Source organism: Pseudorca crassidens, chromosome 7 (genome assembly GCF_039906515.1).
Source record: "Pseudorca crassidens isolate mPseCra1 chromosome 7, mPseCra1.hap1, whole genome shotgun sequence".
Classification (NCBI taxonomy): Eukaryota; Metazoa; Chordata; class Mammalia; order Artiodactyla; family Delphinidae; genus Pseudorca; species Pseudorca crassidens.
This window is the reverse complement of record NC_090302.1, coordinates 110,897,303-110,922,873: the sequence shown is the minus strand read 5'-3', so window position 1 is coordinate 110,922,873 and position 25,571 is coordinate 110,897,303. Positions and strand designations below refer to the sequence as shown.

The window sequence follows — 25,571 nt, the reverse complement described above, 5'->3', positions numbered from 1 at the left end:
GCCTATGTCTAAGATTGGGTTCCCTTAAAGCAGACTCTGAGACAGATTTGTCTGCAATAGTTTTAAAGAGGTAATCACAGAGTGAACCTGGAGAAGTAGGGTGAAGAAGTAAGACAGGGAAGGGAAAGCAGCCACTAAAAGGTGCCTGGCCTGATGCTTATCCTTGTGGGCAAGCGAGGCTCCATCTCACTGGAAAACCCTGGGAGATGTTGTAGAAAACACCTCAGATATGTCTTACCATAGGACTGCTTATTCCCCAACTTCATTGCTTGATACTTGCTTTAGGGGCATTCATTTTTTTTTTTTTTTCTTAACATCTTTATTGGAGTATGATTGCTTTACAATGGTTGTTAGTTTCCGCTGTATAACAAAGTGAATCGGCTATACATATATACCCATATCTCCTCCCTCTTACGTCTCCCTCGCACTCTCCCTATTCCACCCCTCTAGATGGTCACAAAGCACCGGGCTGATCTCCCTGTGCTATGCGGCTGCTTCCCACTAGCTATTCTACACTTGGTAGTGTATATATGTACATGCCACTCTCTCACTTTGTCCCAGCTTACCCTTCCCCCTCCCCACATCCTCAAGTCCATTTTCTACATCTGCATCTTTATTCCTGTTCTGCCCCTAGGTTCTTCAAGACCATTTTTTTTTAGTTTCCATATATATGTGTTAGCATACGGTATTTGTTTTTCTCTTTCTGACTTACTTCACTCTGTATGACAGACTCTACATCCATCCACCTCACTACAAATAACTCAGTTTTATTTCTTTTTATGGCTGAGTAATATTCCATTGTATATATGTGCCACATCTTCTTTATCCATTTATCCGATGATGGACACTTAGGTTGCTTCCATCTCCAGGCTATTGTAGATAGAGCTGCAATGAAAATTGTGGTACATGACTGTTTTTGAATTATGGTTTTCTCAGGGTTTATGCCCAGTAGTGGGATTGCTGGGTCATATGGTAGTTCTATTTGTAGTTTTTTAAGGAACCTCCATACTGTTCTCCATAGTGGCTGTATCCATTTACATTCCCACCAACAGTGCAAGAGGGTTCCCTTTTCTCTACACCCTCTCTAGCATTTATTGTTTGCAGAATTTTTTTTTTTGCTTTTCTCACTTATACAGAGTGATTTTGTTTACAGGTACTTTAAGCTTTGGATGAGGCTCTGGTTAATTCAGTTTATGGATAAAAGAAGAACTAATTCAACCTAAAGTTCACCATAGAATTTTTTTCTTTTCTTAAAATTATTTTTTAAATTTTATTTATTTTTTTACACAACAGGTTCTTATTAGTTACCCATTTTATACATATTAGTGCATATATGTCAATCCCAATCTCCCAATTCATCACAGCACCACTACCACCCTCCGCTGCTTTCCCCACCTTGGTGTCCATACGTTTGTTCTCTTGTTTGTAGATTATTTGATGATGGCCATTCTGACTGGTGTGAGATGATACCTCACTGTAGTTTTGATTTGCACTTCTCTAATGATTAGTGATGTTGAGCATCCTTTCATGTGTTCGTTGGCAGTCTGTATATCTTCTTTGGAGAAATGTCTGTTTAGGTCTTCTGCCCATTTTTGGATTGGGTTGTTTGTTTTTTTTTTGATACTGAGCTACATGAGCTGCTTTTAACATTTGGAGATTAATCCTTTGTCAGTTGCTTCATTTGCAAATATATTCTCCAGTTCTGAGGTTGTCTTTTCGTCTTGTTTATGGTTTCCTTTGCTGTGCAAAAGCTTTTAAGTTTCATTAGGTCCATTTGTTTATGTTTCTTTTTATTTCCGTTTGTCTAGAAGGTGGGTCAAAAAGGATCTTGCTGTGATGTATGTCATAGAGTGTTCTGCCTATGTTTTCCTCTAAGAGTTTGGTAGTGTCTGGCCTTACATTTAAGTCTTTAATGAATTTTGTGTTTATTTTTGTGTATAGTGTTAGGGAGTTTTCTAATTTCATTCTTATACACCTAGCTGACCAGTTTTCCCAGCACCACTTATTGAAGAGGCTGTCTTTTCTTCATTGTATATTCCTGCCTCCTTTATCAAAAATAAGGTGACTGTATGTGCGTGGGTTTATCTCTGGGCTTTCTATCCTGTTCCATTGATCTGTATTTCTGTTTTTGTGCCAGTACCATACTGTCTTGATTACTGTAGCTTTGTAGTGTAGTGTGAAGTCTGGAAGCCTGATTCCTCCAGCTCCGTTTTTTGTTCTCAAGATTGCTTTGGCTATTCGGGGTCTTTTGTGTTTCCATACAAATTGTGAAATTTTTTGTTCTAGTTCTGTGAACTAGTTCTGTTCTAGTTCTGTGAACTAGTTCTGTTCTAGTTTATTCCTAGGTATTTTATTCTTTTTGTTGCAGTGGTAAATGGGAGTGTTTCCTTAATTTCTCTGTCAGATTTTTTTATCATTAGTGTATAGGAATGCAAGAGATTTCTGTGCATTAATTTTGTATCCTGCTACTTTACAAAATTCATTGATTAGCTCTAGTAGTTTTCTGGTACCATCTTTAGGATTCTCTCTCTATGGTACCATGTCATCTGCAAACAGTGACAACTTTACTTCTTCTTTTGCGATTTGGATTCCTTTTATTTCTTTTTCTTCTCTGATTGCTGTGGCCAAAACTTCCAAAGCTATGTTGAATTTTACTGGTGAAAGTGGACAACCTTGTGTTGTTCCTGATCTTAGAGGAAATGCTTTCAGTTTTTCACCATTGAGAACGATGTTGGCTGTGGGTTTGTCATATATGGCCTTTATTATGTTGAGGTAAGTTCTCTCTATGCCTGCTTTCTGGAGGGTTTTTATCATAAATGAGGGTTGAATTTTGTCCAAAGCTTTTTCTGCATTTATTGAGATGATCATATTGTTTTTCTCCTTCAGTTTGTTAAATGGTGTATTGCATTGATTGATTTGCGTATATTGAAGAATCCTTGCATTCCTGGGATAAACCCCACTTGATCATGGTGTATGATCCTTTTAATGTGCTCCTTGATTCTGTTTCCTAGTATTTTGTTGAGGATCTTTGCATCTATGTTCATAAGTGATATTGGCCTGTAGTTTGCTTTCTTTGTGACATCTTTGTCTGGTTTTGGTATCAGGGTGATGGTGGCCTCGTAGAATGAGTTTTGGAATGTTCCTCCCTCTGCTATGTTTTGGCAGAGTTTGAGAACGGTGGGTGTTAGCTATTCTCTAAATGTTTGATAGAATCCTCCTGTGAAGCCATCTGGTCCTGGGCTTTTGTTTGTTGGAAGATTTTAAATCATAGTCTCAATTTCAGTGCTTGTGATTGGTCTGTTTATATTTTCTATTTCTACCTGGTTCAGTCTCGGAAGGTTGTGCTTTTCTAAGAATTTTTCCATTTCTTCCAGGTTGTCCATTTTATTGGCATATAGTTGCTTGTAGTAATTGCTCATGATCCTTTGTATTTCTGCAGTATCAGTTGTTACCACTCCCTTTTCATTTCTAATTCTGTTGCTTTGAGTCTTCTCCCTTTTTTCTTGATGAGTCTGGCTAATGGTTTATCAATTTTGTTTACTTTCTCAAAGAACTAGCTTTAATTTTTATTGATCTTTGCTATATTTCTTTCATTTCTTTTTCATTTATTTCTGATCTGATCTTTATGATTTCTTTCCTTCTGCTAACCTTGGGGTTTTTTCGTTCTTCTTTCTATAATTGCTTTAGGTATAAGGTTATGTTGTTTATTTGAGGAGTTTCTTGTTTCTTGATGTAGGATTGTCTTGCTATAAACTTCCCTCATAGAACTGCTTTTGCTGCATCCCATAGGTTTTGGGTCATCGTGTTTTCATTGTCATTTGTTTCTAGGTATTTTTTGATTTCCTCTTTGATTTCTTCACTGGTCTCTTGGTTATTTAGTAGTGTATTATTTAGCCTCCATGTGTTTGTATTTTTTACAGATTTTTTCCTGTAACTGATATCTAGTCTCATAGTGTTGTGGTCAGAAAAGATACTTGGATACAATTTCAGTTTTCTTAAATTTATCAAAGCTTGATTTGTGACCCAAGATATGATCTATCCTGGAGAATGTTCCATGAGCACTTGAGAAGGAATGTATTCTGTTGTTTTTGGATCGAATGTCCTATAAATATCAATTAAGTCCATCTTGTTTAATGTGTCATTTAAAGCTTGTGTTTCCTTATTTATTTTCATTTTGGAAGATCTGTCCATTGGTGAAAGTGGGGTGTTAAAGTCCCCTACTATGATTGTGTTCCTGTCGATTTCCCCTTTTATGGCTGTTAGCATTTGACTTATGTATTGAGGTGCTCCTATGTTGGGTGCATAAATATTTACAATTGTTATGTCTTCTTCTTGGATTGATCCCTTGATCATTATGTAGTGTCCTTCTTTATCTCTTGTAACATTCTTTAAAGTCTATTTTGTCTGATATGAGACTTGCTACTCCAGCTTTCTTTTGATTTCCATTTGCATGGAATATCTTTTCCCATCCCCTCACCCTCAGTCTGTATATGTCCCTAGGTCTGAAGTGGGTCTCTTGTAGACAGCATATATACAGGTCTTGTTTTTGTATCCATTCAGCCAGTCTCTGTCTTTTGGTTGGAGCATTTAATCCATTTACATTTAAGGTAGTTATCGATATGTATGTTCCCATTACCATTTCCTTAATTGTTTTGGGTTTATTATTGTAGGTCTTTTCCTTGTCTTGTGTTTCCTGCCTAGAGAAGTTCCTTTAGCATTTGATGTAAAGCTGGTTTGGTGGTGCTGAATTCTCTTAGCTTTTGTTTGTCTGTAAATATTTTAATTTCTCCGTTGAACCTGAATGAGATCCTTGCTGCGTAGAGTAATCTTGTTTGTAGGTTTTTCCCTTTCATCACTTTAAATATGTCCTGCCACTCCCTTCTGGCTTGCAGAGTTTCTGCTGAAAGATTTGCTGTTAACCATATGGGGTTTCCCTTGTATATTATTTGTGTTTTTTTCCCTTTCTGCTTTTAATATTTTTTCTTTATATTTAATTTTTGATAGTTTCATTTATATGTGTCTTGGTGTGTTTCTCCTTGGATTTATCCTGTGTGGGACTTTGTGCACTTCCTGGAGTTGATTGACTATTTCGTTTCCCACATTAAGGAAGTTTTCAACTATAATCTCTTCAAATATTTTCTCAGTCTCTTTCTTTTTCTCTTCTTCTTCTGGCACCCCTATAATTTGAATGTTGGTGTGGTTAATGTTATCCCAGAATTCTCTGAGATTGTCCTCAATTCTTTTCATTCTTTTTTCTGTATTCTGCTCTGCAGTAGTTATTTCCACTATTTTGTCTTCCAGGTCACTTATCCGTTCTTCTACCTCAATGATTCTGCTATTGATTCCTTCTAGAGAAATTTTAATTTCATTTATTATGTTGTTCATCATTGTTTATTTGCTCTTTAGTTCTTCTAGGCCCTTGTTAAACGTTCTTGTATTTTCTCCATTCTAGTTCCAAGATTCGGGATCATCTTTACTATCATTACTCTGCCTTCTTTTTCAGGTAGACTGCCTATTTCCTCTTCGTTTGGTCTGGAGGGTTTTTACCTTGCTCCTTCATCTGCTGTGTGTTTCTCTGTCTTCTCATTTTGCTTAACTTACTGTGTTTGGGTTCTCCTTTTCACAGGCTGCAGGTTCGTAGTTCCTTTTGTTTTTGCTGTCTGCTCCCAGTTACTAAGGTTTGTTCAGTGGGTTGTGTAGGCTTCCTGGTGGATGGGACTGGTTCCTTTGTTCTGGTAGATGAGGCTGCATCCTGTCTTTCTGGTGGGCAGGACCGTGTCCGGTGGTGTGCTTTGGGGTGTCTGTGACCTTATTATGATTTTAGGCGGGCTCTCCGCGAATGGGTGGGGTTGTGTTCCTGTCTTGCTAGTTGTTTGGCATAGGGTGTCCAGCACTGGAGCTTGCTGGTTGTTGAGTGGAGCTGGGTGTTAGTATTGAAATGGACATCTCTGGTAGAGCTTTTGCTGTTTGATATTACATGGAGCCAGGAGGTCTCTGTTGGACCAATGTCCCGATCTCGGCTCTCCCACCTCAGAGGCACAGGTCTGACACCTGGCCGGAGCACCAAGACCCTTTCAGCCTTACAGCTCAGAAGAAAAGGGAGAAAAAAAGCAAGTGAGAAAGAAAAAAGTTAAGTAAAGTAAAGTTATTAAAGTACAAAATAATTAAAAATAAAGAAAAATTGAAAAGCAATTAAGAAAAGAGAGAAAGAAGAGAGCAACCAAACTGACAAAACAGATCTACAAATGTAACAAGCACTAAAAATCAATACTAAAAAATAAAAAAAAGTGGACAGACAGAACCCGAGGACAAATGGTAAGAGCAAAGCTGTACAGACAAAATCACACTAAGTCCACCGCCTGAAGTTTGGGATGCTTCGTTGCCTATTCAGGTATTCCAGACATGCAGGTACATGAAGTTGATCGTGGAGATTTAATCTGCTCCTGAGGCTGCTGGGAGGGATTTCCCTTTCTCTTCTTTGTTCGCACAGCTCCTGGGATTCAGCTTTGGGTTTGGACCCACCTCTGCATGTAGGTCGCCTGAGGGCGCCTGTTCTTCGCTCAGACAGGACGGGGTTAAAGGAGCAGCTGCTTCGGGGGCTCTGGCTCACTCAGGCCACGGGGGAGGGAGGGGCACGGCGTGCGGGGTGGGCCTGCTGCGGCAGAGGCCGGCGTGACGTTGCACCAGCCTGAGGCGCGCCGTGCATTCTCCCAGGGAAGTTGTCCCTGCATCCCGGGACCCTGGCAGTGGCGGGCTGCACAGGCTCATGGGAGGGGGGTGTGGAGAGTGACCTGTGCTCGCACACAGGCTTCTTGGTGGCGGCAGCAGCAGCCTTAGCGTCTCATGCCCGTCTCTGGGGTCCACGCTCTTAGCCGCGGCTCGTGCTCATATCTGGAGCTCGTTTAGGCGGTGCTCTGAATCCCCTCTCCTCGCGCACCCCAAAACAATGTTCTCTTGCCTGTTAGGCAGGTCCAGACTTTTTCCCGGTCTCCCCCCCACCCCAGCCAGCTGTGGTGTGCTAGCCCCCTTCAGGCTGTGTTCACGCCGCCAACCCCAGTCCTCTCCCTGGCATCTGACCTCCGAAGCCGGAGCCTCAACTCCCAGCCCTGCCCGCCCCGGCGGGGGAGCAGACAAGCCTCTCGGGCCAGTGAGTGCCAGTCGGCACCGATCCTCTGTGCAGGAATCTCTCCGCTTTTCCCTCTGCACCTCTGTTGCTGTGCTCTCCTCCGTGGCTCTGAAGCTTCCCCCTCTGCACCCGCAGTCTCCTCCAGTGAAGGGGCTTCTAGTGTGTGGAAACCTTTCCTCCTTCACAGCTCCCTTCCCGAGGTGCAGGTCCCGTCCCTATTCTTTTGTCTCTGTTTTTTTCTTTTTTCTTTTGCCCTACCCAGTTACGTGGGGAGTTTCTTGCCTTTTGGGAGGTCTGAGGTCTTCTGCCAGCGTTCAGTAGGTGTTCTGTAGGAGTTGTTCCACATGTAGATGTATTTCTGATGTATTTGTCGAGTGGAGAGTGATCTCCATGTCTCACTCCTCTGCCATCTTGAAGCTAGGGACATCCATTTGCCCCAGAGCTTTTGATCTGACCTTTTTCAGAGCTGAGAGAGTGCATTCAGTTGGCTATCTGCTGGTACTTATCAGAGGATCCTCTTGGCAAGTGTTGGGATGGTGATGCTATGGAGATAGTGGCAGTGCCCTGGCATCAATGCTAGAGCCTATCACTGTGCCTCCTGTAAATCAGGTCTTTTTCTGAGCAATACACGTATGCACATAGATAGATGGATAGATAGATAGATAGATAGATAGATAGATAGATAGATAGATAGATAGATCGATAGATAGATAGATATGCACACATAGGGACATACATAGACAGATAGATGTGTATATCATATATACGATTGCTCTGTTACCGAACTCAGGTTCAGCTGCTCGCTGCTCAAAAACCAATCAATCATTCGAGAGGCAAGTGTCAGTAGAGGGGAAAGGTGCTTTAATCAGAAAAGCCGGCAATCTGGGGAGAAGGTGGACTTGTGTCCAGAGACCAGCTCTGAAGATTCTGCTCAGCCATGACAGTTTTTACAGGAGAAAAGGGGGAAGAATCTCAGGGAATCATCAAGGCAGGAGGTTGGGTTCTGCATCTCCATTGCGTGCAGACTGGCTGACTCTCTCTTCAGATGGCATCTTGTCCGAGTGATCTGCCAGCAGGATGGCTAAGGGGATTGTTAGAGGCAGAGAGCCCGTGATTCTCTAACTACTCCATTCCTCATTCTTCTTTTTATCTAGGAAAAGAATCACCAGGTTAGACAGGGCATGGTGTGCATTCAGGAGAGCATAAGTCAGGAGTTGGTTTCATTTGCTTACTGATCTCATTCCTATAATTAGATTCTTTCAGGGTTAGAGGGGAACAGAAATGGACAAACAGAAAAGGAGCAAAAGAGCTGGTTTCATGTTCAACTAGATATCATTTTGACACCTCAGAGTTAATGTGGTCAAAACTGAACTCATGTTTACCCTCAAGCCTTGCAACCCTCAAATGCCCCTTACACACAGTGCTCTGATGTAGGTCTGTATTTCATAAATCAGTTTCCTATGTCCAAAACATGGGAGTCCTCCTTAACTGTTTCTCCCAGAAAGTGACTAAGTCATATCAGTTCTTTTCCTAAATATATCTCGAACTGGTCTTTTGCAGGCCACTTTTAACTCTCACTTGCATTTCTGTAGCACTTTGCGAATTGCTTCAGGGGCCTCTCTCAGATGCTTGTGTGGCACCCTGTTACACTTCTACGTATTGATTCCCCTTTAAAGTTTTCACTGTGTCTTTACTCTTCTGTGTCTCCTATTGTACTGTAAACATCTTAAAGTTGGAGAGTAGGGTTTTTTCATTCTTTTATCTCCACTTTGCTTCCTGGCTTAGAGAAAACCCTCAGCAAATCATTGGGACTTGAGAGCATGAATGAATAGAAGGATATTTTCACCTCCCCTGTGTGGTAATAATTTGAGCTTACATAGAAATTACCGAAAACATTTTTATGAGGGAAAGCCCTTTTTGCACACGATTCGTCTTGCATTCTCTTATGTCTGCCTTTTTTTCTGAATGGATTGTAGATAGCTGTTAAACATCTCTTTCAAGCCCTAAGCCTATTGATTGCTTTCATGTGTTACTCTGAATGCAATTCCTATTTCATTAATAAGCAAGCGATATGTACAGCGTCTCCTCTTAATGTTTAAAAACTAATTTGCCTTCTTGGGGATATCAGTTACATTCCCAGAGCATGGTTAGGTATGGTGTTTTGTATTATCCTGAGTATTGATACAGGAGAGCACATTTGTCTTGGGCTGTTGTCTTTGTTGAGAAGGATGGATGGCTCTACTTAATTATGATGAGATGTGCTGAATTAATTTAGCACTCTTTTCCACATTTGTGCATCAGATGTGAAAGCATCCATCTCACTACACTCTCTTGGAAATCACTGACAGATCTGTTTCATATATTGCTTTTTTAAATTATTTTATGTTATCCTACAAGGAACTTCATGTTTTTTTCTAGTATTTTCATGTCCATTTCATGGTATCCTTTTGATGGTCTTTTCCAGTGCTTTTCATTGTACTTGAAAACCTCTAAATCTCTTGTTTGATAAATATTGTTACAGATTTTAAAATTTCGATTAAATAATTGATAATAAAAGGACAAGATAAAAAAGAAATGCCTATATTTTATATTTAAATTATTTGTCTAAATTATTTCATTTTATTTTACCTTCCAGGATAGTTAAATTTTTTTGCTTTAATTACATTATATTCTATTATCTGAAGCTGCAAGGCAAGATCTCTTTGTTTTACATCCACAGTGATATTTAAGATATCCTGTTGAGATCATAGTAGAATGAAGTGTTGAGATAACTGACTAAAAAACCATATTTTAAGTAATGTTTTGAATATGCTGGTACATGTCTATACATCTTGGTAGACTCTATGCATACTGCAAATTCACACTATAATATCTGGACTAGACAGTAGCCAGTGTCTTGGCAAAAGATGATATAATAGATGTTCCTGTATTTAAACAGAAACTGCATTTCTTTCCAGATTTCCACTCTCTTTTTGTTTGTTTTCATGTTATCCATACCAGAAAAATCACTAAATTTGGTAATTGATTGAAATTTTATCCTATTTTATCTTTGAAATAACTTAAAGATTTCACAAACTTAAATTAATTCATTGTCTTTAATGAAGCTTGGGCAACTATGACCAGTGCTGAACTAAGAATTAAATCAGATTTGAGACCAGCTTTCTGCCCTGATGTGGCTTATAAATTACTTAAATAAATCACGAATATTGAAAGAATAGCCATGACGTATACTAAATTGCTTTAAACTATGCCAAAATTTAAAACCTACTTCCTATTTGGCATCTCAGATTGTTTTACAGTGAAAACAGCAACATGAGATTTCTCTGTATAGTTTTCATTAGGAATGTGATAGTGTCATGATTTGGATCTTAATGTCATCTTACCATGCAGTTACATCAGTGTGTGACTATTTAAGATTAACTCTTCATTTATTTCACTTTAAGACTCTTTTCTCCCCTAGAGCCTTAAATACTGCCCAGCTGTGGAAACAGACCACAACCAAAACTGATTAATTGGGCATAAATATTACAGAAGTTAAATTTCCAAACTTTCCCAGAAAGTTTAACATTAGCTGTGTGCTCAGTGGAAATGTTGTTAATACCTATAATTTATCCTTATTACTATTAGAGAACATATTAACAAGAGCACAACATTTCAGGAAGCACAAGTGTACTTCTTACCTTGTTTTTGAGCCATTGGTATAACAGAGGATAAATAATTATGTCATTAAGAGTGAGTGTGAAAGATCATTAATGAATTCCAGGAATGGGTAGAGTAAGTATGATGATGTAGAAGCTTTGGTTGGGCAAGTACTAGGCAAAGTCTAATTTTCACAGTTGTCTGATAACACAATGAGTCAATGGCAGTATAAGACATATTACAGTCTTGTATCTGATATAGCCTTTCCTTCCTCTGTCATCTCCAGCTGTAAGCACAAGATGTACCTGGAAAGGCTACCAAACACCAGCATCATTATCCCATTCCATAACGAAGGCTGGACTTCACTCCTCCGGACCATCCACAGCATCATCAACCGAACCCCAGAAAGTCTGATTGCAGAAATCATCCTGGTCGATGACTTCAGTGATAGAGGTAAGATGTTGTTAATAATATTTTATGTGATTCTCTTACCACCTACGTAATCATTACTGGCTTTTAAAAAAAAGCAGATGATCATTGTGATGGTTTCTTTCTAATTCTATCTGAAAGGAGATGATAACGTTTTGTCTATGTTGTGATGCTGTGATTTCATAAAATGTTGACCAAAATGCGAAAGGAATTGAACGAAAAGTTATGGGCATCATTTGGGGACCTATAAGAAATTTGTATTACATTTCTGTTGTAAATTAGAGAGGTATTGGCAGAATGCCTCAAATTCTACCTGCAGCTTCAGGACAAACATTGTAAAATATGTTACGGTAAGTACATATGAATGGTGAAATATTCCAGTAGAACCAGAAAATCTGTTCCCCTTTCTGAAAAGGATCTGCTCTGTTATTTACCAGTGTGATACATTCTCCAGGCTGTGCTTGTGTTACTTCATAAATACTGGAAATTATAAGTAACACAAATAAGTATTTTTACTTGGCAATTTTAGCTATTTTATCATATCTGAACAATAATAACAGCAGAAAGGCCTGGAATGCGGTGTATTAGAAAATTTGACACAGTTCTACTCTTTTTTTTATTTTTTACTATTCTCATGAACACAGTTTGGTTTATAAGTCAGGGGAATAAGATTATAGAAAGTTTCTTGAGATTAGGACTTGATAAATCATATTCACTCTAAATAGGGGAAAGTAAAATTCTTCTTGGCTGGTGTGAGTGGAGAGGCGGAAACCTCTTCTAAAGATATTCATCTACCTTCTGTTTCCTTGCATGAAGGAGCTCTGTTTAACTGTACTGTATGTGTGTAAGAAAGAGCGGCAGGAAACGAGTTTGCGTGTTATTCTTATGCCTTCAAGGACATGCGTCTTGAGATCCTATGGATTAATTGAGGTTTTGGAAATCTCATTTGCAACAGAAACATTTTCTTCGTAGTACTTGAAAATTCTGTAGAAGTAAAACTGCTTGGTGTGTTAGCTTTGAGGTTCCTTTAGCATTTTTGTCTGCAATGATTCGCTTCAAAAACTGATTCAGGGTTTGCCGATAATTCACATGTGTTGAAGTTCGTAGGCCAAAAAAAAGGTTGTCTGTTGTTCTATTAAAATAGTAAACTACGAACTTGGTAATTTAGGTTGATTTCAAAGTAGTTTTTGCCTTGCATTGCTTCTATAGTTGTGTGTTCAATAAGTATCTAAATCAGTATCTAATAAGTACCTAAATTAAATAACACATTGATTTCTTTTTTATTCTAATTGAGGCTACTTATTTCAAAGCAGTCATTACCACCTCAGGCTAAAAATAGGCATTTCATGTGTTAAAGCTAAAACTGTGCTTTTAAATAAAAGAATGAAAAAGGGGATAAAGATCTGGGGCCACACATCACCAAATAAATGGCATTTTTTGATTGACTGGTACCAAGAGAAATAAGACAGTGTATCTGTGGACAATTTTCTACATAATTAACTTTGTCTTGGTAAACTATTTCCTACAGCAGAATTTTGACCTGGGGGTAATAAAGTAGGAGACACTTGGTAGCAGTACACTGTGGTTTGTAGAGTTTCTGCTGGATATTTCTCAAAGGTATTTTTCAGCTGAAAGTCTTTAAAGAGGGAGAAAATAGTGGCATCTCCTTTTGTCTTGAGTTTAAATCATTGTCATCTCTGTATAGTAGTGACTTTGATAGACTGTCCCTTCTGTAGCGACTTTGATAGACTGTCCCTTCTGCTTAGAATGTTACCCAGGAAGGAAGTGTGTTCTGCATGGTCCATGTCATTGCTGTTAGTGACATGAAGCAACACAAAAAGGATTGGTTGGGAGAGTAATGGTGATTTTGACTTTCCTGCGGGACATTTTTAAGGATAATCATTATTTTAATGCTTTCGTAAATCTGTCCTTTAGTTACTCTATTCCTGTGAACTATCAAGTTGAAAGTCGTATTTTATGATCATTAAACTTTCAAACGGGAAAGCTTTTTAAATATTGCTTGTCATTTTACTAGCCTGACGATAGTGTAAGACTAAACGTTGAAACACGTGATAAAAATACTTCCACAAATCTTTTAGAATACACCATAATTCTAAAGGTGCATGGAATAAGAGAAGCCCCTCTTTCAAATTTTTGTTTCAGATTACAGAATCTCTTCTGATAAAATATTAGGGTTTAGGTGAACCTAAAAGCATCACTCCTGCTTTCTGAATTGTGAGAAATCTAGAAAATCAACATGGTAAACACAGGTTAGAATCCTGATACCAACTATGAACTGTATGACTTTGGGTAAATTAACCTCGCAGTGTCTCAAATTCCTTATCAAAATGGGGATAAGTAACTCATTAGTTATCTAAGTACCTCCTCCCGGGAGGTTGTGATGAAGACCTACTTTGATGGCTGAAGGAACTGTGCTCCACAGGAGAGCAACTGCTCTCAACTTCTGACCACTCCTCCCCAAATACTGTCCGGAAACACAACATCAATATTCTACATACTTTTGTGAGGAGATCCTCTCAATTTAATGAAATCTTATTCACAAAATTGAATCAGTGAGTCCTCTGTCTATGTGTCCATCCATCCATCCATCATCTACCCATCTACCTATCACCTACCACCTCGCCCCCACAACCCCAGTTGCAACAGAAGTTATTTAGAAGTCATGCCTTCATAGAAGGCATATGAAGACGAATTGTGGTCATTTATAACATGTTGGAAAAATTAGGACTGCCTTAACATTTTTTTTTTTAAATCTCCAGTTTTACTAATAAGCAGGTAGTTTATACGGGTACTGAAGAAAAATGAAATTTTAGAGTTTCAACAAAAGGAGGGTAAATAGAACATGTCACCTCCCTAAATTATGTCAGTGACCTTAATGTTTATCAAAAATTCCTTTCAGGATTGTTTTTACTATTGTAAGAGAAGGAAGGTATTTCCAGGCATTTCTTGTTTACAGGGCCTCTAAGACAAAGAAGTTTTCTCTGCTTTTTAGTCAGATATGATGCATAGCCATGCTGTTAAAAGCTATTATACTTTATGCTTTTTTTTTTTTACTTTTGGACAACCCAGAAATCGGACTATTTTCCACCGCTTCTTTAAAAATCAAGTTAAGTAGGCTAGACAAATTTTAAAGTACAAGAAAATATAGGGGATTTTTTTGGCCTCCTTCAGGAAATTATTTCTGAAATGTTACACTTCATATTTATTTTCAGAAATATATTCTAGTTCCAAGTCTGTTCAGTATGCATTTTAACACCATGGCACTATAGCTCTTTTGAATATTCTCTAATGTCCTTTGGCTAAAGGCAATAAAATTTTGACAAGATTTAATCAAACATTACTGCTTTATATTTTATGTCTTTCAGGTCAGTAGAATAGCTACACATGAAAAAAAAAGAAAAGGAAAGCCAACATGTTAGCCATGTTAATAGCACAAGTGTAATATCGCTTGGAATTCATAGTTCCAAAAAATGTAATCATTCTATGATTGGTGAATTCTGCACAATTGGTTTCATAGCAATAGAGAAAAAAATACTAAAGTATTTTCGAATTATAAAATCAGTGCAAAGTGCTTTCTAAAAATCAGCTTGAATTTACCCAGTTGACCCAGTTATCAAAATGCTTTTAAAAAATGAACATCCCAGCACTTCTCAGTTTAGATATTCTTCCTGAAATGAGCTTGGTAAACAGAGTGTTGTTTTAGCCTCAGAACATAAGCCTACTGTCTATAAAAACAGGAAGGTACAGGCCTACAGGTAAAATTTCAAAACCAACGCCATGTTTTTGCTATCTGACGCTTACCAAAGTTAGTGAATATATATATATTTTTTTCAGTAAGCTCTCAGAAGTACATTTAACAACTTAACTTGAGGCTTCTAACAAGACTTCATGATGACTTTAAAGCAGGACTAATCCTGGGCTTATCTCCAAATTCCAGGCAACCTTCACGGCATCCACACGGAAAATGTTGAAATGTGTGAACTAAGCTGGGGCTTAGCCTCAGAGACAGGGCAGATTTGAACCTGACAGTTCTCTAAAGTTTGTGTGCTTAGAGGAATTCAAGTTTAAACCGAGGGAACTCCCAGGAGAGTTGCTGATACACTTCCCTTAATGCAGGTGTGAGGGCACTATTGTGCCCTGGATGTGTATGTACACACGCATGCACACTAACTCACTCTCGCCCCTGCTTGTTTCAAACTTCCTGGACAGGGAAAGTAGGGAGCTGAGTGTTAGAGTTTCACAAAGACCTGTTATTTTCCATGTTCTAGTTAGAGGGAAAATCACAAACTTAAAACTATCCTTCCGATCTAGCAAAATCAGCCACTTTAAAGAAATCTAGTTTACTCTTCCTCAGGGAGCATAGGTCCTCGCTACTCAAAGTGTGGTCCATAGATCAGCAACGTCAGCATCACGTTGAGGCTTACCAGTCATGCAGACTGTCAGGCTCCATCCAGATATATCAGAATCTTCACTTCAACAAAACCTATGTGTCATTTTTATGCAAATCAGGGTTTCAGAATAATTGTCATGTGTCTCAGAATTGGGGTTGGAGCTTCAGTGAGTAATATAAATGCATAAATAGCTTAATTTCAAAAATCTCCTGTGTCGTATCCGTATTATTTTGACGCACATTTTTCTACTCTTATTATTTAGCATTTAATTGATATTGGATTTATAAATCTGCAAGGGGAAATTGGGGTGGGAATTCGATAGTGTTACCTCTACATTATTTTATGTGACATCTGTGATAACATTTCTTTGATAAATGTTGGCATTCTCACAAGTTGATAGACATTTACTATGCCTTCTCATGAACTCATTTTATAGCATCTTATGTTGAATTTCAGGTTACTGCTGTTACTCCTCCCTCGCCAGTTTTCCTTCTTTGTTATACAAATGTGCCTTCCAATATTTTGTAGATCTAATTTGCTTTGAAATCATTTAATAATTTTCGTGCCAAATTCAGAAATCACACGTATGTGTATACACACACACACACACAATTTCTTTAAAGGTCCATATCACCATCAAAATCTTAGACTCTTCACATAGATAAATTGTTTATAAATCTTTAAAGTACTGAGAATATTTTAAGTCATTTCACAGGTGGTAATGATGAGTCTTGAATTCCAGGTTCTACTTTACTCAGATAGTCTCCAAGTATACCATTAAGGAAAGTTTCCATAACCAGACAAAGCAGTTGGCACAAGTTTTACAACTGTTCAAAGCTGGAAGGTATCATTGGTGTGAAAAGGTTGTAAAATAGATGAAGAATGGTAGTGCATTTCTATCTTAAATGATAAAATACTAACACTAAAGTGCATATAAAGATTCAGAGGTGACAGTCAACGGAAATGCCTTTGTGCTGGTTTTCCGTCAGGCCACTAGACCGTAAGACAAGCCATTTTTACGTCTCAGATTTATTGAGCGCCGGTCACTCTAAGTGAATCTTGGAATTGCTTAGATTTATTATTCAGATTTCAAGTTGTAAGGATAATTGCATTTTAAAATCAAAATACAATAGTAAATACTAATAAGTAACAGGAGCTGAGAAAATATTATAAAATTCCACTGTACACTTTTAGAAATTTATCATCACCTGCTACAGAAGTGAAAGAAAGCTGATTGATTTCTGTTGATAAATTTGCATATCATGCCGCATAAGGATGAAATGTACAGTTTTAATAAAACTGTTCTGTTTTCGCAATTATTTTTGCATCTGCCGCCGAAGGGAGTCCAGGGCATAGAGTCGTAAATATGAACGTAGAACAGTTATATGTTCTCAAAGTCAGAGGAAAATAGGGAAGGCAATTTATGAAGCGTACATTCTGCAAGTTCCAAAACACAAAATCAGCTCATAAAAATGTCTTTATGTGTTTGTAAAATATGAATCCTACTCGTCAGTGGCAGCATATGCTTTGAATAGAAGCTGTCTCGGAAGGCAAAGCACTCCTGGGATTTCTCTCCCTCTTACTTTTAAACTGAAAACTCCAGTCTCACGTGTTGTAAATGTCTGTGTAAACAAAGGACCGTATCTGACAAAATAACGAGTTATGTGTCCTTGCTGAGCCTGATATTTGCCGTAATGTTTAGACCAGCATTTTGCTTTCTCCTTTTTCTTCTGTAGAGCAAATGTGACTAATCCCTGCAGTTTTCAGGATTGTTCCTGAGCGTTACACACAATCGCGAGGGTCACGATCCTCATGAATACCACTGGAACGCTTTCTTTATTCTGGTAGAAACAGCCTATTTTAAGTAGATCCTTTTTTTTTTGCAGATTAGGATAAAAGGTCTTCAGATTCTATAAAGGTATATGTTTTTCTTGATGAATTGTTTTAGGAATTAGCCTCTATAAGACTGGCACTGGAAGGTTCAGAATTTGGGGGATGATATCCTCTGTCTTCTCAATAAAGTCCTAATATATCAAATTTGATGAAATTTATTTGTTTCAGTTCAATTTCAGTAAAATTTATATTTGATTGAATAGAGATACATGTGCTGAAACTTCCACACAAATAGACATTTTTATGTGGTCTTAGAAACTGTTTTAAAAATGTTCTAATGTAGAATTTGAGACTAGAGTGTTGGAATGGACCAGTTCTAGATGAATTTTGAACACAAAAATAAGTATCTTGGAAAATAGAATGAAGAGGCACACTTAAGTTCTTTTGTCTAGTTGGGCTGTAGTTAGGTATCATATATAATATTAAAGCATGTTTCACAGTTGAAAGATTTTGTTACCGCTTTCTTTTTCTTTATCATTTAAAAAATACTTTGTGTACTTGAATGAATGAGATACATTTAAAATACTGTTAATTCCTGTGAGGTCTTTAAAAATGCCCACACAGAAAATTTTGTCAATTTAGGGGTTGTAAGTATTTATATTTCGTCTATTAGTTGCTTTTAAGTTTTTAAAAAATATTTTCATTTTGAAGAAATGATAAATCTCATCTAACTGTCATTTTTTTAACTAGCATTTTGCTATTTTACAGTTCTATTCTCTTTAAATATTAGCTTGAGGCATATGAAATTGTCATTTTTTGTAGAACATTAATGGCTGGCTGATCATTTCATATATTTCAACCTTAATAACCAACCATCTTAAAACCTCTCTCTGAATTGAATAATTATTTAGGGCTCATGTTTTAAATCAGTCCTTTTAAAGATAGGGGAGGGCAGCTCCCATCCTCAGGTGGTGGGTGAGCCAATCTGGCTTTCCAGTTGCTTTTTCTGGATGAAAACTCCACATGGATGAATTCATATGGGTTTGGCATGGAAGGGGATGCTTCTTTTCAAAGCAAAACCGTTACAGCTCACCAATGTCACAAGGCATGACTTCCTCAAGAAAAATAAATTGTGCCGTTCATTTTATGGCAGATTAAATCGCATTTATTTTCCTCGCAGACAGCTGTTTTGAGTAGGATTGTCACTCATATGAAACCATTTTGTGGATCTGGGGCTTCAGATCTTGGGTAGGGATGACTTCCTCTGATGAAATAAAAGGTTATGTTGTATGATGATTTCTCTTGTCAGCAAACCTCAGCTGGTGAGCTTTAATAATAAAATGTTTTGTATTTCAAACAATCCTTTTTTGGTGCCTAAAGATCTACCTGCTCTTAATTTTTTAAAAAAATCACTGCATTGACACAATGAAAAAAAACACAAATATTTCCTCCTTTATCTTGAATTATAACAGTTCCTTAGAAAATGATCAGTCTCTCATCAGTCAGGGTTTTTGATAAGCCGACAAGTTTTAAACATCAAGGGCATCTGTCTTGATAAAACACATTTTAACAAAATTCTCCTAATAAGAATTGTCTTTTATGTCAACTGAGGAACAATTCCACATTAGACTGGTAAGATCTTTGAGATGAAGGAAATTGCAGGTGACCTGGCACATTTGTACCCTTTTATAGATGAATAAATAGAAACTCAGGGAGGTGACATCCTAGGTCACACACTAGGTCAACTTCATATGCTGAGATAAATGCTAGATTAACCTCAAATGGATGGTTTTTCTGCTGAGGCATTCAGGGTTCCTCTCCTCTGTAGTTTTCTCAGACATCTAATTCTGAGAAGCTAGAACCATTCTGATACTATCTTCAATTTGATAAAACTGTACTACAGTTACATAGACACTCTAGATAATTGAATCTAATTTATTACCCATTTTCTCACCTTAGGAGCAGGGTCGTAATAGAAACCATCATTTCACTGTGTACACACACATAGTAGAATGAAGAATTCATGAGAAAAGTAATGACTTGAGCACACAAATCCCAGTGTCCGAATGGCCTTTTAGCCCTGCAGGGGGCCAGTCAGGGCTTTCCTCCTGGAGAGAAGAGTGTTTCTAACATGCTGAAAGGCTCACAAAGTAGTGAAATAGGGCATAAAACATAGTTAGACATGTTTCACGTGGCTTCCCAGGCTGATTCAAAGTAGAATTTATTGAGGTAGGTGAATGGATTTTAGGCTGTCCTCTTGTAGATCATCTGAGTCTGTCTTTACTCTGGATGTATTGTTCCAGATTTAGGCAGCCTCACTTCACAGAAACCAAGACACTTCTGAGATCGCCGGGGCCACTCTTGTGTAAAATGTCCCCAGAAAATGAGAGTCTTTCTGGGACAGAGCAGCTGGGCTGGGGGTGCAGGGGTAGGGGTGAATGGGCAAATATCTAACATTGGATACTCATTAGATACACATCGTTGATTTTCCCTTTATTTTTTTTTTTTGTCTTATCTACTAAAACTAAGTGGAATATATTTATGTTTACAAACCACTTGGGAAACTAGCAGGTGCCTCATAGCTCAGAAAACACCGACCCCAACATTGTAGGGGGACAGCGACAAGGGAAGCTTAATTTTATGTCTTGAATAAACTTAAGCTCCGTCACTTATCATTTTGAGTTTTGCATGTTTCTGCAGGATAAATTAAGGCCACCTCCAACCTAATTGGAGATACACTTAGGGTTTAAAGTAAAATTTAAGCAATTGATTTTTTTCAGGTTGGGTACATTTTTTTTCCTCTAGTTTTGCTCAGTTTAAGCACTGCTTCTTAGAAAATAAAGGCTCTATGAAGAAAAGAAGATATTTGTTTATTTTATAGTACTGTTATAAAATTATGGACTCACGGAACAGATACAAATACTGCGAGCAGTTAACAACCTATGTGTTAGAGTCTCGAATCCAAGTCTCAGCTCTGCCAGTTCAGGCCTGGAGACCTTAGAAAGGATTGATGTGACCCTAGATTTCAGAAACAACAAGACACAATTTCACTATTTTTTTTCACTTTCAAAAAAAAAAAACTCTCTAAACTGAAAGGTTAGGAAAAACACGTCGCTCACTATAGAAAGGAGATAGCAGGAAAATCCGTGACCACTTCATATAAGTTCGTGCTTGAAGGTCTAAACGATTGCCATGTGCTTGGAGAAATTAACAAAATTTACCTTTTAACCGTGAATAATTTTCATGAAATGATGAAGGAAATAACTTCCCAAGACTGGAGTCAGATAAATATAGTGTCTGTATCTATAAAAAGGCACATTTCATGTTCCAAAGTTCAGTGCACTTGTTTTTGATCTTTGCAAAATTTTTAAAGTAATTGCATCAGTGCTTTTTAAGTAACACTTCTGGATAATAGTAATGCTCATAGTAATACCCATAGTGGCGTGAAGCACTAGGAGTCAGTACAAGTTTGTTAGATTTCAGTCAGACATCATCCCCAGGCGGGTATGACTTCCAAGCTCAGATTCTCTTAGACCTGGGACTTCCTCCCCACCCCCAGGAGTGACCGTAATATAATATCTCCTGAGACCGAATGGACCAAGCTGTCCCTTGGCTCCCAGGTGCAGCAGATAGCTTTCCTAGACCACTCTTATAATCATCTGGAGTTACCCCGGGTCGCATGACACCAAGCAGCCTATGTGCGTGCTCACCTACTAAACCACTTTGTCACGCTTCTCTGTGAAATGTGAAACATACACGAGTGGAGGTGTCTCCATGGAAATAGAAGCTGGACTGAGCCCAAGATGCCCTAGTAAGATGACTCTTGGTTGTACCATAAGCTCCTGGGAATCCCTGGACATATTTTTGCTGGCCGTAATCTTTGCGTTTTCCTTTACCCTATACATCAGTATGAAGCCCTGAAGAGACCCAAATGGCTTGGCAGTCCTGACAGCTTACCTAAGACCATAGGCGACATGGTTGTCTTATAAATTCCCATAGGTCCCTCATTGCACAAGGATTTGTGAATCAAAAGGAGAAGTCATTGTGATGGACAAAGATTCAGGGACGTATAAACCAGATCTTCATTTAAATATCTGTAGCTTCTACACAGCGGACAGTCAGCTTAATAGGAGATACTAAAAGCTATAAGCGCATCAGTGATGTATTCTTAGGTGTATACTTTCTTCCTGCAGGAACACTTTCTCATAACTGGCAAGTGGTACTAATACATAAGGTACACTTTATGATGACTACCTTAATTTTAGCCGAATGGTATCCTGGGAACTACATATTCATCTGCAGAGATATGACACATTTCAAAAGTACACAGTATAGTTAAAACTGTATAGTTAGTCAAAAAATCAAAGGAGCCAATGCCGCTTCTTCTAATTTCTAGGGTGCAGATGTCTTGCTCCTCCTAAATGAGCAGCTTTATTGCCAAGTCTAATAAGGCGACACTTACTAGGGATCAGGGAACTGAGGATTGATTCCTAAAATTGAATCATCAAGTACAGGGGAGCCACGAAGTAGACACCACTTAGGGAAAGGAGGGGACTTAAATCACAATACTATCGCACTTGACTGTATAACCTATTTCAGAACTGCCAATGATTGCACTGCTCTTGGTAAAAATTGTAAGATATTACTAGTTGGTAGAACTTGAAAGAGAATAGCAATGGATACTTTCGATTAAGATGTAGTTCCTTCATGTCAGACTGTCGTCCCAAAGGCAAATCTACTATGTGTAATTATTCAGCTCAAATCCAGGTATCAAAGACTGAACTCTTCTGCAGGCCAGAGGCAATTACTTTCAAGCCCTGAATAGAAGTTTGCATTCAGTATCTTCAGCTCGTTTCCTAATTTTCTTCCTCTCTCTCTCCTTGTAATTGAAAGGAATGAACGTACTCTGTGGTTTCATGTTTTGACACCTGTTGATTAAGGATAGTGTGTAGAATAATTCAGCAAATGCATGTCTCATGTCAAACATATGTTTCAAGTTTTAGGAATGCTGGCCACTTAATATCTCTGAAATGTGTTTTTAGCCTCTTTCAGAATTCAAAAGGGTTATCTATTTTGGTAATTTTAGGGAAAGCTTCTTAGTCTTTACTACAGACTAGTTAATATTTTATGGTAAATTCAAATCCCTTGGCACTGTAGGTTGAGAGCTTCTGATGATTCAGTACGGTGAAGGCTTTTCTGGTGAGAGATGTCAATTACAGGGCGTCACTAGTAACAGATAGAGCAAATGGTCTTGTCAAATTCCTTCAGCCACTGTCCCTTTGAGGATCAGGGAATATCTGCAAGGGAGCTGAAACCTAAAGCGCCCGGTGAGAAAGCTGCCACAGTGCCTCCCCTGAATGCTGGGCTTCATCCCCGCTGGAACTGAGGGATGCTTATGGGTTAGGGTTCCATACTTGGCCTAAACATTGAACCCAGGATAAGCTTTTGCCAAGACAATGCTTGGTGAGTAGTATCAGCATCTCCTGTTCATTTCAATGTCTGAAAATGTGGTTAATTCTCTTATATTGTCAACAATGAGTCAGAAGGGGCAGACGACAGGGCCTCGCGTCTGAGGAAGCGCTCTGATAACCAGCTAGTCGTATCAGCCAGTGCCGCCTCCTACCTTCCTCTGCCACAAGGGTGGGCGGCTAAGTAGGTGATTTGGGCATCACTGTAGGTGTGAATCGTGGCTTTACCTTTACTGATGTTGTCACCATGAACAAGCTATTTATCTCACTTGTCCCATACATGTTGGGAAATTGGGTTTCTGCCTATAAGGCAATTAGAACTTCGATGGGTACAAAGTAAGCACTTATTAAATTTAGGCTATTATTGTTTTTGCTATAAAATGCTGGAATTGAACTAGATGACTTCTAAATCTATCTCAAAGAATTTTGAGTACAGAATTAGTATCTATGCTTTATAGGTTATTAAAAAAATATTAAACAAGTAATTGTTTCCTTTAAAACTGGACACATAGAATAGTTGCAACACCGTGGTGGGAAGAGTCCCTAAACCTCGACAGAGGACAAACGCACTGTCTTCAGGGGCCTCTGGTATCGCTATGATTTCATCAAGAGGATTTTGAAGCTATACAACTACCACTGAAAATTGTAATTCTGAGTATTGCAGAATCCATTGAGCTCCATATATGAGAATTGAATAATTAATTGAATACTTTAAGTAAATAAATAGTTTAAAATTTGATTAAATAAATAATTTTACTTAGGGAAGAAAATACATTCGTTTAATTCAATCATGTGCTAGTAATTTAAAGTCGGACCTCTCTGCTTCATTTGATATTCTTTGTATACCTCCTCTTTCTTATATGGGGCTTGCTTTTACAGTCATTCTTTCTCAGGATTTTTCATGGATGTCCCTTGCTCAACCTTCTCCTTGAACATTGGTGATCCTCAGGGCCCTACTCACCACCCACAGCTCACCCCATTGTGTGCACTAAGCTTGAGGGATCTGTTGCCACTTTCTATACAGGTAAACTCTTCTCTTGCTTCTGATGCAAAAAGCTTGGCCTCTGTGCACTGGTCCCAAATTGACTCTCTGAGACAGCGTTCTGGATGAAGAAGAGCTTTGTTGCTTTGCCAGCTAAAGGGGGATACAGCAGGCTTGTGCCCTCAAAAACTGTACTTCCCAACCTGGGAGGATTTGGCAAGTTCAAGGCTGGAGTTGCTGATAAGATTAGGCTGTGTGCAGGGCCTGCACTCCTTTAATCTGGTCTCAGGTGTTCTGATGAGGTTCTGTGGTTCCTTTAATCTGGCCTCACGTGGCCTTTTTGAAGACCTACTCTGGTTCCTTTAATCTGGAATGAAGAATGCTAACATCTTCCATTTGTTGGGGGTTTAAATTCTATAAAGAGCTTAAAGGAATCCAAATCGGAAAAGAAGTAATAAAGCTGTCACTGTTTGCAGATGACATGGTACTATACGTAGAGAATCCTAACTATGCTACCAGAAAACTACTAGAGCTAATCAATGAATTTGGTGAAGTAGCAGGATACAAAATTCATGCACAGAAATCTCTTGCATTCCTATACACTAATGATGAAAAATCTGAAAGAGAAATTAAGGAAACACTCCCATTTACCACTGCAACAAAAAGAATAAAATACCTAGGAATAAACCTACACAAGGAGGCAAAAGACCTGTATGCAGAAAACTCTAAGACACTGATGAAAAAAATTAAAGATGATACAAACAGGTGGAGAGATATACCATGTTCTTGGATTGGAAGAATCAACATTGTGAAAATGTCTATACTACCAAAAGCAACCTACAGATTCAGTGCAATCCCTATCAAACTACCACTGGCATTTTTCACAGAACTACAACAAAAATTTCCACAATTTGTATGGAAACACAAAAGACCCCGAATAGCCAAAGCAATCTTGAGAAAGAAAAACGGAGCTGGAGGAATCAGGCTCCCTGACTTCAGACTGTATTACAAAGCTACAGTAATCAAGACAGTATGGTACTGGCACAATAACAGAAAGATAGATCAATGGAACAGGATAGAAAGCCCAGAGATAAACCCACGCACATATGGTCACCTTATCTTTGATAAAGGAGGCAAGAATATGCAATGGAAAAAAGACAACTTCTTCAATAAGTGGTGCTGGGAAAACTGGACAGCTACAGGTAAAAGAATGAAATTAGAACACTCCCTAACACCATACACAAAAATAAACTGAAAATGGATTCAAGACCTAAATGTAAGGCCAGACACTATAAAACTCTTAGAGTAAAATATAGGCAGAACACCCTGTGACATAAATCACAGCAAGATCCTTTTTGACTCACCCCCTAGAGAAATGGAAATAAAAACAAAAATAAACAAATGGGACCTAATGAAACTTAAAAGCTTTTGCACAGCAAAGGAAAATATAAACAAGATGAAAAGACAGTCCTCAGAATGGGAGAAGATATTTGCAAACGAAGCAACTGACAAAGGATTAATCTCCAAAATTTACAAGCAGCTCATGCAGCTCAATATCAAAAAAACAACCCAATCCATAAAAGGGTAGAAGATCTAAATAGACATTTCTCCAAAGAATATATACAGACTGCCAACAAACACATGAAAGGATGCTCACCATCACTAATCATTAGAGAAGTGCA

At 38.3% G+C, this 25,571-nt stretch overlaps 1 protein-coding gene across 1 annotated transcript in view; it reads left to right on the top strand.

Annotated features, from left to right (window-relative positions):
- GALNTL6 (polypeptide N-acetylgalactosaminyltransferase like 6) overlaps positions 1 to 25,571 on the top strand; it is a 1,150,933-nt gene that overhangs the window by 512,173 nt on the left and 613,189 nt on the right. The window contains exon 4 of the mRNA XM_067745365.1: positions 11,052 to 11,218. Coding sequence (XP_067601466.1) covers positions 11,052 to 11,218 — 167 coding nt within the window. The remainder of the gene's footprint in view (positions 1 to 11,051; positions 11,219 to 25,571) is intronic.